At 51.1% G+C, this 13,265-nt stretch overlaps 1 protein-coding gene across 1 annotated transcript in view; it reads right to left on the bottom strand.

Annotated features, from left to right (window-relative positions):
- TEKT5 (tektin 5) overlaps positions 1–13,265 on the bottom strand; it is a 36,135-nt gene that overhangs the window by 17,397 nt on the left and 5,473 nt on the right. Inside the window, exons 4-5 of the mRNA XM_010980051.3 lie at positions 9,969–10,112; positions 6,306–6,528 (exon numbers count right to left, since the gene is read on the bottom strand). Coding sequence (XP_010978353.1) covers positions 6,306–6,528; positions 9,969–10,112 — 367 coding nt within the window. The remainder of the gene's footprint in view (positions 1–6,305; positions 6,529–9,968; positions 10,113–13,265) is intronic.

Below are 13,265 nucleotides of genomic sequence, written 5' to 3'. Positions count from 1 at the left end.
GGGACACCACGCCTTCCTGCTCTGGCGCTGCCTTCCAGGGGAGGGTGGTTCTGCTGGTGTTAAGGACCACTTGGAAGTCAAAACCCCAAAGAAATGTCACAATAAAAGCAAAAGCTTTCAATGTGGAAACTCAGAGGCCCCTCTGTTCTCTTCAGCTCTTTCCAGGCCAGACTGCTTTCCTGCGTTTCCTCCGACGCACAGAACAAAACGGGCCAAGGCACGAGCCTGCTGGAAACAGGCAGGGGGTGCAAGTAAGCCAAGTGGCCCATGGGGGGTGGGTACCGAGGCCAGCTGGAGAGCCCGGGCCCTGGCCAAAGGGAGGCAGTGCCCACTCAACTCCTGCCTGCTGCTCCCTTGCAGAAATGTGGGCTCAGAGCTGTGAGAGCCACCAAGTTTTCAAGAGATTCTAGAAACCTGAACTTTTACCTAAAATCTCCATTTTTTAACCAAAATATTTTTTAAAAACTCTGAAAGTGCATAGAAATGGATGTGCACAAATCTTCAGAGCAGTTTTATTGGTAACAGCCCCAAACTAGAAACAATCCTAATATCCATCAGCAAGAATTGGGCTGTATGGACACTTTCCACACTAGGGCTGTCTATGTACAAGACTGTATCCATACAGGACATACAAGGCTCCAGAACAAGGGGGAGGGGATAGCTCAGTGGTAGAGTGTTTGCTTAGCATGCACAAGGTCCTGGGTTCAATTCCCACTACCTCCATTAAAAATAAAATAAAATTTAAAAATAAACCTAATAATTACCTACCTCCCCCTCCACCCCAAATTAAAAAAAAAAAAAAAAAAGACTCAGGAATAAGAAGGAAGAAACTAACAATCACAACCACGCTGAATGAACAAAGCCCAATGAGAAAAAAAGAAGGCAAAAGACATGGCCCCTTTATATAATTATTCTAGAAAATGCAAACAAATCTGTAGTGACAGTAGATCAGTGGTTGTGTTGGGAACGGAAAGGCAGGGACAGGAGGGAGAGAGGACAAGGGACACAAGGAACCCCCTTCATGTGCTCACTTCCTTGACTGAGGTGGTGGCTTCATGCCATATACACGGCACAGCTGCTCCAGGTCTACACTTAGAAATACCTGTCAAGCTAATTACGTGTCAAGTAAAAATAAAGCTTTTAAAAGGAGAATGCCAAATAACATGTGGGCCAAGTTCAACCCCACGGACTACAAGTGTTTATCCTCTGACTTAAAAGCCACTCCATTCACATTTAATTAGACCTCACCAGGCACCACGCATTTCGAGAGGCGCTGCAGTTGCAAAGGTGAGAGGTGCAGAGAAATCCCCACAGGAGCACCGCCTGGCCAAGGTGAAAGTCGCGACCCAGGGACACTGGCAGGGAGAGCCTGTCACCTGCCTTCTCCAGCTAAACTCTTCACAGTTTTCTGAAGAATCTAAAGCAATTATTTTTCCTCTCTGTGAATCTAGTCGGCCAACTCAAGGATCGAATGCCCTCTTAACAGGCCACCAGCTCATCAGTTGGCAAACAACAAAAACAGAGCAGTCAGGAGAATAGTAGCGAGAATCCAGGCAAGAGATGACGGACGGAGGCCCGGGTCAGGGTGGAAGCAGAGCAGAGAGTGGGAAGTGATGAGATTCTGAAAGTAGAACCAATCGTATTTGCTGATGGGGTGGGTGTGGGGTGGGAGAGAAAGAAACGTCCACGTGGACTCCAGGATTTGGGATTGAGTCCCTAGAAACTTCTGGAAGAATCTGGAAGTGAGAGCCATCCACTGAAATGGGGGAGGAGGTGCCAGGTGGAGTAGGCGGGACGGTGAAAGGTCTGGCCCCTCCTGTTCGCTCCCTCTGGCTGCAAGAAAGCCTTGCACAAAGGTGAGAGCAGTTGAGAGAATGCAGAGAAATCTCTCCGTCTCTCCTACAATCTGGTCGAGGCTGTGCTTCTGGCTTTTCCTGCTCCCCCAGCTCCTAATGTCATTTGCTCTGACCACATTCATAACCAAGATGGGAAAACGAGATTTTGACTCAAGGGCAGGCATTGCTGAGGGGTGACAGAAACCGCGGAGGGGTGTTTGCATCTGTGTAAATCGGACATGATCCTTGTGGTGGGGTGAGTGGGCCTGATCCCTCGAAGCTTGGCTCGGAAGCTTGGAAGCAAGATGCAATTAGAGAAAATCTGATTCAAATGGGAGGACTGAGCCTTGCCCTGTGGAAGGATTTGGTTCCCCCCGTATTTGGAAAGGAGGAAGACAGAAAGGGTGGAAGACGAGGAGGAGGAGGGAAGGAGACGGCCACTTGGTCAAAGCCAACTCGCTCCACAACCTACACTCTGCCTGCTTCCCACAGCAACATTGGCAACCCGCTCAAGCTGTTCAAAATGCAGGTTCCCAGGCCCAGCCTCAGACCCGCTCAGTCAGAACCTGCACGTCGATGCAGTCCCCAGGTAACACGGGGGATTACTGCATACGCCGTAACGTTGGAGACACACGGGTTGACATTGCTGTTTTCCAAGAGTCAGGATTTCACCTACCATCCTTTCCACTCTGTCCACATCCCCTCACACCCCTCGTAACACGATTAACAATCTTTTCAAAACCATTGGCTTAAAAAAAAAAAAAAAAACACCTGAAATACATTTGTTTAAAAACAAAGCATTATATCACTATTACCAGTGGGAAATCAGCATCATTTGCCATAATGGAAATAACCAAAAAAACGCATGAACAAGAGGAAGGTAAAACCACGTGATTTAAACTCTGGCGGGATACAGCTGCCTGCCCAAAGCTCTCAGCCTTTTCGGTTGAAAACGGAGATCAGCTGGTGTTAAAGAGGTGAGGAAGGCATTCCAGCATCTGATGGAGACTTTCCTCTTGAGGGCATCACAAGGCTTGAAAAAGGATTGAAGGAATAACTTCCTCCCCGTGTGATGCGATGCTATTAACGCTGCATGCATGTAACTAACACACCTACTGTCGTTTCCCACAACTTTAGAACAAGTGCTGCCCTACAGCAGTGTCCCTGCCCCCATGTCTTCTCCCCCAGGATCCTCGCATCCCTTCCCCCTCCTCGAGTCTCCCTCTAAAAGTCACCTCCGACTGGGTAACTGGCTGCAGGCAGGGACTTATGATTATCCAGAAGACACGCCCCTCCCCCGGGCGCTGGTTCTCAGGAGCAATCAGTTTTCAAAGGCCATCAACTCTGTGGCCATCAACTGCTTCAGCCCAAAGAAGCCACCAGCCCCTCTTTAAGCAATCTGACAGAATGATTCTCCAGGGTCCCAAAGTACAAGGACCCAGGACAAGTTACAAAGTTTGGGGTGTGGGCTTGTGGACAGAACCCCAGGATCAGGGTGAACAGCTAAGGCTGTCTATGGAGCCCTAAACCACAGGGGCATTCAAAGTCTGCGTGGGGAACAGTGTAGACCTGGTCTTTCAGAGTGGATTCCTATGGCACGTGGGCAAGAATTGCTTTGCAGCATGGGTAAGGATAGGGGCCTAGAATTTTCCAGAACCATCTCTTGCCAAGGGGAATCAGGCCAAGCTCAACAATTAACAGTAGACATTTAAAGGGAGCATTTCAAATCCTCCCGCTGAAGCGAGCTGTCAAAAGGCGAAATGGTTGCTATATGTTGATCTTCATTACATCAACTCCTTCGTTTACTATCTGAGAAAAACACCATGTGAGGTAGTCACCAACCAGAAGACACATCAAATGTCGGTCGGGTCATTTTGGGGTTTGGTACATTTCAAATGGGTTATGGCTTATTTGCAAAGCAGCTGGTGATTCAATAGCACCTATTAATAATCCACGTGGTGGCAGAACACTCTGATCAGCAGTGATGAGGCTGTTAGTAAGCATTCAAAACTTCCCTGGAGACATGTGGAAAGGGAAAAGGTTTTGCTCCCCACTCCCACTTAAAAGATCCTTTTTCTCTCCATCAGTAATAATGTTAATCCTTACAGTTACCTTTTATCGAGTGTTTACCATGTGCCAAGCACGGCTTTAAGAGCTCCTCAGAGCTCAGCTCACGAATCCTCACAACAGCGTCATCAAGGAGGAATTCCTACTCCCCGTTTCCCAGGGAGAAACCAGCCGCCAAGACCCGCCACAGGAGACTTCCCAGGTCACCCCCAAGCCCCGGGCTCCAGGCTGTGAAACATGACGATGAACTATACTTCATCCACCACACGAAATGCCTCATGAAAAGAAAACACTTCGGCGACAGTCAAAAGGTGAAAGCAATCAAAGTGCCTCTGGAGGGACGAATGGATTCAGGGCATACACATCCACGGAGTATTGCTCAGCCTTAAACAAAGGGAGGACATTCTGACATGACCTAAAACAGCGATGAAACCTGAAAAAGACCGTGCGGAGTGAATAAGCCAGACGCAAAAGAACAAATACCACACGATTCCACTTGTATGAGCAGTCAGTTCATCGAGACAGAAATCAGAAGTGGTGGGTTGCCAGGGGAGAGAGGAATGGGGAGTCATTATTTCATGGGCACAGAGTTTAAACACAGGGTTCTTTGCAAATGGGACGATGGGAAGTCCTGGAGACGCGTAACGGTGATGCTCGCTTGCTGCACCCCGTAAAGATGCGGAACCCTACGGCGCGGTGCACTCAGTAGTGGTTGCTATGGCCTGAATGTCTGTGTCTCCCCAGATTCAGGCATTGGCACCCAACCCCCTCTGTGGCAGTATCAGGATGTGGGCTCTGTGGGAGGGGATTAGGTCAGCAGAAGGCCCGTGAGTGGGATTAGTGTCCTTATGGGAGAGACCCCTGGGAGCTCCCTCACCCCTTCTGCCACGTGAGGACGCGGGGAGAAGACAACATCTGTGAACAAAGCAGCAGGTTCTCACCAGACCGCTAATCTCCCAGGACCTCGATCCCGGACTTCCCAGTCCTTGGAATTGTGAGAAATAAATGTTGTTGATAAGCCACCCAATCTATAATGTTTTTGTGACAGTAGCTCAAATGGACTAAGACAATGGCAAATGTTTTGTTATGTATAGTTTATCACAATAATAGAACAATTTTTCAAGAAAGGAAGGAAGGAGGGGAGGAAGGGAGGACCCGTGTGACCCGCCGAGCCGGCCCCTTCCTCCAGCCTCACCCCACTCACATCCTCTCGGGAACACTGGCTCCCCACCCGCCCCCGTCCTTTGGCGACCCGACTCCCTGTCCATCTGCTCTTGATGTAAATGTCACCTGCCTGTCTCATCCGCCTGGTGTAAGATCTCCAGGAGAATCTCCGGTGAATCTCCTTGCTTCTTCTCTCTTAACACTTATTACAACCTTGCAGTTAATTTTAGAGAGACTTCTGTTTTATCTGCTTCCTCCACACCCCAGGCCAAAGGGTGGCCTGGGTGGGTGGGTGGGCTCAGTCTGCCCCTGTAATTTCCATCAAACCCTGCATGCAGCCCACTAAACCTCCCTAAACACAAACACAATAAAAAGGGGTACTGTTTTGCAAGTTCAGGTTCAAGGCTAGTCCCCTGCCTCCCCACCCCCTGCCAACCAGATTGTCATCCCCAAGTCTTTCCTGCACCTAAATTTCACAGCTGCCACTGCTCCCCAACCAGAACATAAATCCCCTGAAGACAGGGACCAGGTACTGTTTGTGTGGCTCCTCTTTTCATGCCAGTCCCTAGCACAGCATCTGGCAGCCAGTGGGTGCTCTAAATTGAGCAGAGAGGATAAATTCCACGCAGAGAGGACTCCCCCGGAGGTGGGAAACAGCGTGACGCATTCAAGCATGGGAGTAGGGAAAAGGGCACGTTGGCGTGGGAGCAGCAGGAGAGACTGGCAGGATTAGGCTGTCCTTCCGGCTCCTCAAATATAAAAAGCACCCACCCCTCCCCAGGGGGGTCCTGATGCTGTTGAAGCCTTTGAAGGTCAAGGGGTTACACTTCAAAGATGCTGCTGTGGGTGGAGAAGGGCTGCTCAGACCCATTTCCTGGGGCTCCGATATCAACACGCACCCTTGCTGGTCACTCTCAGCCACTTGGCCCTCAGATGGAGTGAGGGGCCCTGGGGGCCATGAGCAGCCTCTTTGGGTGCTGCTGTGACAGGCAGGCCAAGCTCCAAGCTCCATCATCCAGTGAGCAAGGAAGATGTACCCCCAAGATGCTCAAAGCGTCTCTAGGACGCTCATAGCCTCTGCCTCCTTTTGGGGTGGACAGGCTCGTAGACCGTGGGGTGGTGGGACCATCTTGGCAGTAACACGGTGAGTGGCAGCTTGGCCGGGAGGTGCTGAGGCCCCTGGGAGCAAGACGGGGGTTTGGCGGCATGGACCACGGTCCTCACACACATCTCGCTTACCTTAGCCAACTGCGTCTGCAGCTTGTTCTTTACGTCCGTCACCTCGGCGATGCGAGCGTTGAAGGCCAGGTTGGTGTTAGTAAACTGCTTCCACATCTGGTCTGACAACACCTCGAAGAGGTTCTGGGCCTCCTCCCGCAGCCGGATGCAGTTGGCCCGCATGTTCTGCGAGTGCCTGATGTTGTCATTACTGAACTTGGCCCAGGTCTCGGGCACGGAGATCCTGCAAGAGGCACAGATGCGATTTAACCCAGGCGAGGAGCCCAGGGTTTGTGGCAGGACTTGGAGAGCTCTGAATCCAAGGTTCCCCAGCCTGGGCACTTCTGACATTTGGGTTGGAGAATTCTCTGTTACAGGGGGCGTCCTGTGCACCGTAGGACGTTTGGCAGCACCCCTGTCCTCTGCCCACTAGAAGCCAGTAGCAATGCTTCTCCAGTTGTGACAACCAAAAATGTCTCTAGACAGTGCCAAATGGGGGAGGGGGCACAACTGCCCCCCGTTGAGGGCCATTGAGTTGATCCAAACCCCTCACTTTACAGACGAAGCAACTGCAGGCTAGCAAGGACAGCTGATTTCCCCGAATGGGCACGTGGTGAGCTGCAGGCAAGGAGAGATTCACTGGAAGAGCCGTTTTCTCTAACCCTCCCTCCACCACCAGCACCAAAAACACAGAGACAGACCAAGAAGAGGACATTGGGCATGATGCTGGATGCAGGGCTCCTTCGATTCAGAGATGAGCCTGGGGCCAGGCTACCTGCACTGACATTCATTCTGTGAATGTTCTTTGAACACCTACCACATGCCAAGCCTTATTCTAGACACTTGGGATAGAGCCGGCAACATCCCCATCCTCATGGTGATAAATTTCTGGGGGATGGAGGTAGACGATAAATAAAGAAGATGTTTACACGAGGTGTTATGTTCTGTGAAGGAATTTAGAAGCAGGGTGATGGAAGAGAGACAAATGGAGTGGGTCATTATGCGTCAGTCAGGATCGCAAAAGGAAATCAGTGGAATTTATACTCGGAGGGTGTTGAGATGCTCATGGATTTGCAAATGCAGGAAGCTGTCACCACCCTAGCTGTGAAAGGCAAGAGAGGGAACTGGTAAGAGAGGAGGAGCCGTGGAGAATGAATCCCCAACATCTTTCTCCTCCGTCTCCTGCTGGTGACCCTCCTATTGGCTGAACCCATCTGAGAACCAGATGGCAAAGAGCCGGGAAAGGCAGTATGTAGAGGGCAGACTCCCCTAGAGGACTCATAGCTGGGCAGCTGGGGAATGGATCTGGGAGGACAAACGCAGTTCAGGCTACATTAGAAAGGGCAGACTGGGGAAAGGGCAGACTGGGGAAAGGGCAGACTAGGAGGGCTTCTTGGAGGCGGTGGCACATAAAGGATTTGGTTTAGGCAACAGAAAGTTGTTCCCAGCCGAGTATGTAAATCCCTGCAACAAGCAACCAACTTTTATACAGGAGCTTCCTCCTCTGGAAAGCCTTTCTCTGAGCTGGCTTCAGTCCCCAGGGAGACCAGATGAGCTAACTTTTCAAGGTCTTTTCTAGCTGAGAATTCTCTAGTTCTTAAAATAAAGCAGATTTTTATTCTCAGGCAGTAGGAAAAAAAGAGATTCAATTATCTGAAATAGAAGACTCTTTTAGGACATGTTAAAGCACCCTCAGATTGCAGGGTGAATAGAAATATGTTTAAAAACATACAAAATGTGGTTGTTTTGTCTGGCTTTTGCAGGAGTTAAAATTAAGCTTCTGGAGAGTCTTGGGGTTCTGGAGATGTGAGAGGGCACTGAATCTGATCCAGAGCTTTCATCCAACAAAGACCTGAGGCTCAGAGAGGTCAAGTGTCTTTTCCAAGGTCACACAGCTACTCACCATGGATCAAGGAAGGAGGAGGCACCAAAGGCAGCAGGGAGCGACCTGTAGATTTACTCTGAGGGTACCTCCCACTGCTCAATGGAACAATGTCAATGTCACGGGCAGCAGCAGCCAGGCCCTCCCCTGGAGCAGACAGCTGAGCTCCCGGGGGAAAATAACTCTCCTTATCACGCTCTCCCTGCGGGGAATACGCTAAGGCAGCCGGTCTCCTGGCAGGTGACATGCCTCAGTAGGGGGGACGTGCTTCCTGGAGCCCCTGTCCTCTGAAAACAGAGGACACAGCAGGCTTTGCTGGGGAGGCAGGAAGACATCATGGCAAAACACAGGCCCAGTGTCCAACGTGGGCTCAGATGGAGACTCTGCCACTTGCTGTGTGAGCTTGGGCCAGTCACTGCACCTCTCTGAGTCTTAATCTCCTCACTGTAAAATGGGGATAAAAATGGGGATAAAACCCCCTCTGGGGTTGTTGACTGACTAAATGTGGAACCCCCATCACGGCACCTGACAATAGTAAGCATTTGATAAATGTTTATTATTCATGAGATGCTGTATAAGGTCCCAGCATAGTGCCCAGGCTACATCAAACATCAGGTACAAGGCACGGATAGCATCGTTATCCTCATCAGCGGTTAATCCACGGCAATGAGAACTGTGAACAGAGATCAGGCAAAGCAGAGTCCCCAGACGTCCTCTTCCCTGCCCAGACGTGGCCCCGCTTTAGGAAAACCCCAGGTACAAAGCCCTGAGCTAGCACATCTGGGGAGCGATTAGTCGCCACAAATGGCAGCTTCAGTTCTCCACCTGAATCACTGGACGGGGGGCTTTAAATAGCCAGCCCCTCCTGGGCATGGAACTCGGAGACTCCGCCAGCCAGCCGGGCTGCCCCACTTTCAGGGAGGCACCTTTTTGGGAAGGGAATTCTCTTCCTCCTGTCCAGATGGGCAGCTGGGGCTGAGGGGACTGGGTCCCCGGGGCCCACGACAGTGCCAGGCAGACAGAAGTCTCCACCTTCATAGCCACCATGACGAGAAAGTGAGGTCACACAGCAAGCACTCAATAAATGTTAGCCATTGTCATTCCCTACACGAGGCTCTGTGCTCTGTGCTCAGTGCTCCACGCCCACCTTTCCATGCTCTCCGCAGCTCTGGGAGGTGGCTGCTATTTTTATTCCAGCAGTAGAAGTGAGGACACAGGGCCCAGAGAGATGAAGTCCTTTGTCCCAGTGTGCATATGGAGACTGGATTTGAAGGCAGGCAGCCTGGCTCCAGAACCCACCACCAGCCTGGTTCTCCCCACTGAACCTGGATTCCTCCTCCTCCTGGTCACAGCTGTTTTGTTGTGGAACTTGCCTGGTGCGCCCAGCAGTAGTGGCCGTGGGACCGTCGCAAACCAATCACTCATGCTCTCTTGCTGGAATATGGGTCTTGGGCAAAGTGGGGCAAGAGGGGAAAGACAGTGGTGCTCCAACTACAAAGCCGATTAGCTCCCTCACCCTGGCTCGTTCCGGTCACCGCAACCTCCTCCTCCAGCCTTCCCCTGGAACCTGTGGCTCCCTGACAGCCTTTTAGGAAATTCATTTCTATCCTGTCCTCAGTTAGCCAGAATCGGATTCTGTGGCTTGCAACCGAGGATCTCCATTCAACCAGAATTGAACGAGAAGACAGAAGGAATAACTTTGAGCAGGTTGACGCCCCTTTGTGGTTCCTTGGCGGGAGCAGACCCAGAAACCCCATTCCCATCAGGCATGGCCAGGTGGGGACCGAGAGCCGGGTACTTACGTGCCATCAATTTTCTCCACGCCGTGGAAGAAGCTGATGCAGTCTGACGTGTTCCTCAGGTTAAGGCACTTCTCGTCGATGAACTCGGCTGAGTTTTTGTCCTCGAGGTCCCTCTCCAGGGCGTGCTGAGCATCCCGGTTATCCCTGTGGGGGCAAGGACGTGCCCCTGGGTTGTGCACTTACCCAGAGTCCCTCACCCAAGGTCACACGGGCGGTCAGGGCAGAGCCACTGCTGGAAGCCAAGTCTCTGGCCCCCCAGGAGGGTGCTCTGTCCACCCCCAGTGGCTTCCAGCCTTCTTTCCACCTCAATGCCCTACCACATACCCAGGGCCACCCGCACTCCCCACCCGCCCCCCAAGCCAAGCACTGTTGTCACTTAGAACAGGGCTAGGCAAACATTTACTGTAAAGGGTCGAATGCTAAATATTTTAGGCTTTGTGGGTCACACGGACTCTGCTGCAACTACTCAGCTACGTAGGAAAGCAGTGCAAATGGTAATGTGTAAATGAGTGGTTGTGGTTGAGTTCCAAGAAAACTTTATTTCCAAACACAGGTGGTGGGCCAGATCTGACCCTCCAGCTGCAGTTTTCTGATAGAGAAGATATGAATTCATACTTGGGGTAAAGCCTGGAGTCAATTTAAACCAGTTCACAAATTGCTGCGCCTGGCCCCATGCCCAGCACGAAGGGAAAAAAAATATGAATAGGGCCCAGCCACTACCTTCAAGTTGCTCACAGATTTGTGTAAATAAACACAGTAAAAATAAACAGACTAAAGAATGATACCCGGGACAGCACAGGTTTGAAAAGAATATAAAGTAACCCAGAGGAAGAAGCCGTTAACTCAGGGTGAGGGGTGGTCAGGGAAGGCTTCCTGAGGAGGTGTCTGAGCTCAGTTTTCATAACACTAGGAGTAGATATTATGGACAAAGTTGGGTGTGGGGTGGGTGAGGGGTTTGAAACCCCTTGGGTGAGAATTCCAAGCCGAGGATGGGACATGTGCAAAAGCAGAGAAGCAAGAGACATCCAGTTGCTTAGGGACCCACAAGTAGCTCATTAAGACTGGCAGAAGCAGGGATTGGGCAGATTCAGGGACTGGGCGGGGCCAGGGACTGGATGGAGTCAGGGACTGAGCTGAGAGAGGGGAGGACAACTGAGTGGGGCCAGGACTTGAGCCTGCAGGGCTGGTATCTTGGCTGAGACGCTTAGACTTAAAGGCCACTGTTGGCCAAACTCCAGACATTGGAGAACCACTTTCGTGATTCTTGCCATGTTCCCAGAGGACCTGTACTGTTATTTACTTTCTACTTTTCTTTTTTCAGTCATAAATAAGTAAAACACGTAAATAAATGTATTTTAAAAGGAAAATCTACATCACACTCTTTAAAAGAAAACCAGTAACCCTTTTTTCCATTAATAGACGGTCACCTGACATGTAAATACTAAGTAAACGCTAACAGAATCCTAGCGAGAATCTCTTGTCTCCAGGAGGTTCTAAGCCTGAACCTTTCTCTGTTCCTCTTTTGGTTGAAAAAAAGGAAATTAGGGTTAAAGACACACAAGCATCAGCTGGGACTTCCGCATTGGCATGCTCAGAGGAATTGAATGAGAAGACAAAAGGAATAACTTTGAGCAGGTTGATGTCCAGACACAACCGAAGTGATTGGTGCACATCCTCCCAGGCTGGTCTCTCTCTTTCCTCTCCTGCAGCTTCTCATTTTCTCCTTCTCTCCCTTCCCCTCTCTCTCTGTCTCTCTGTCTCTCTCATCTTTGTCTCTTCCTGCCTCATCTTGCTTGGTTTCTCTCTGTCTTGGGGCCTCGGTGTATGTCTCTTCCTCTCCCCATGTCCTTTTTTTTTTTTTTTTTTTTTTGCTACATTCTTTTTCTGCTATGGATAGTGGCAGCTGGTGAGGGGTTTCAAACAGGCCAGGAGCAATGAAATTAAATCCTAATACTGGGTCCCCACCCATCAGGATGCCCAGGGGGTCATGTTGGGCAGGAGGAGCCATCCTGGGGCCCTTGGGGACTTCAGAACTGGCAGAGCAATGGATAAACGAGGCTCCATCTTGCCTAATGAATTGAAGTATGAAGCAAGACCAGACTGTGGAGAGAAACCTGCCAGAGCATCAGAGGGCAACCTGGAGCCCCAGAATCCTGGGTCAGCTGGTCCAGGATCCTGCTCATGAGGCCCCCGAGAAAGAAGGCAGCAGCCCCTGTCTCCCCCAGCTGGAGACCCTGGTCAGTGGCAAGGTTCGCCCCACTGTCAGCCCACCAGGAAGAGCCCGAACTTGACTCCTGCTCAGTCAGGAAAGCCCTATCTGCTTGGCTGGGGCGCCTGGTGAGGTGAGGACACAGCCTCACCCAGATTCGGGACTCAGGCCTCAGCCAGAAAACCGAGCATCAACAGCCCAGCACCTGCCGGGGCCAGGGCGGCCGCCCGGGCGGGTCAGTGGCAGAGCCTCCCCGCAGGGCAAGGGCACTGACTTCCTCCCCTCTGCTGAGGCTCTGGCCAGCGCCCAGTCTATCAGGCTGCCCCAGCAGCACCAGCCGCCTCCCTGCAAGATGACAGGCATCCTCTGACAAACGGACCACTGCCCAAGGTCAAACAGCCTCTCTCCAGGGTGCCTGGGCCTACAGTCCTGGCAAAGAGGGGTCCCCCCTCCACCTGCTCTCAAACCCTCCCCACCTTCTCTGCCTCAGCTGGTTTCATCCCAGCCTCTCCTGCTCTTCCTCTTTCTCTGTGTCTGTCCTTCTCCATCTCTCTGTCTCTCTCCCCTCTTGATTTCTCTCATTGTCTGCCATATCTGTGTCTCTCTCTGCCCCTCACCTCTCTCGGATTATGGCTTCGTGTCTTTCCCTTTCTGTCCCTCCCTCCCTCTGACATCTGTGCTCACTCTGTTCTGTCTCCCTGTCAATGAGACCGTCTTGGTCTCTTCTAGTTCTCCCAACCCTCCCCCTTCTTGCTTCGTCACCTGGGGTCACACAGGCAGCCCTCCACCCACCTCAGGTTCAAGATTTCTCTTCCAGAGTCCAGCTCCCCGATTTCAAGTCTGGGCTTTTGCTCCTTCTTTGGCTCAAACTGTCCCAAACTTCAGCTCTCTCATCACGCCAACACTGAGCTGTCATAGCCCCATGCCAAACACAGATGGAAAACCATTTTTTTTGCCAATAGCAGGTGATCATAAAAATAAGGGCAAGGAAAGTACAATCAAGGCATTCGCCTGCCCAAAGAACACCCTTTGTTAAAACTTCCCTGCTTAAATACAAGTATTTAAGGGTTTTTTTAAGTGAATTAATT

Source organism: Camelus dromedarius, chromosome 24, assembly GCF_036321535.1.
Source record: "Camelus dromedarius isolate mCamDro1 chromosome 24, mCamDro1.pat, whole genome shotgun sequence".
In the NCBI taxonomy this organism is placed as follows: Eukaryota; Metazoa; Chordata; class Mammalia; order Artiodactyla; family Camelidae; genus Camelus; species Camelus dromedarius.
This window is presented reverse-complemented; position numbering and strand designations above follow the sequence as displayed.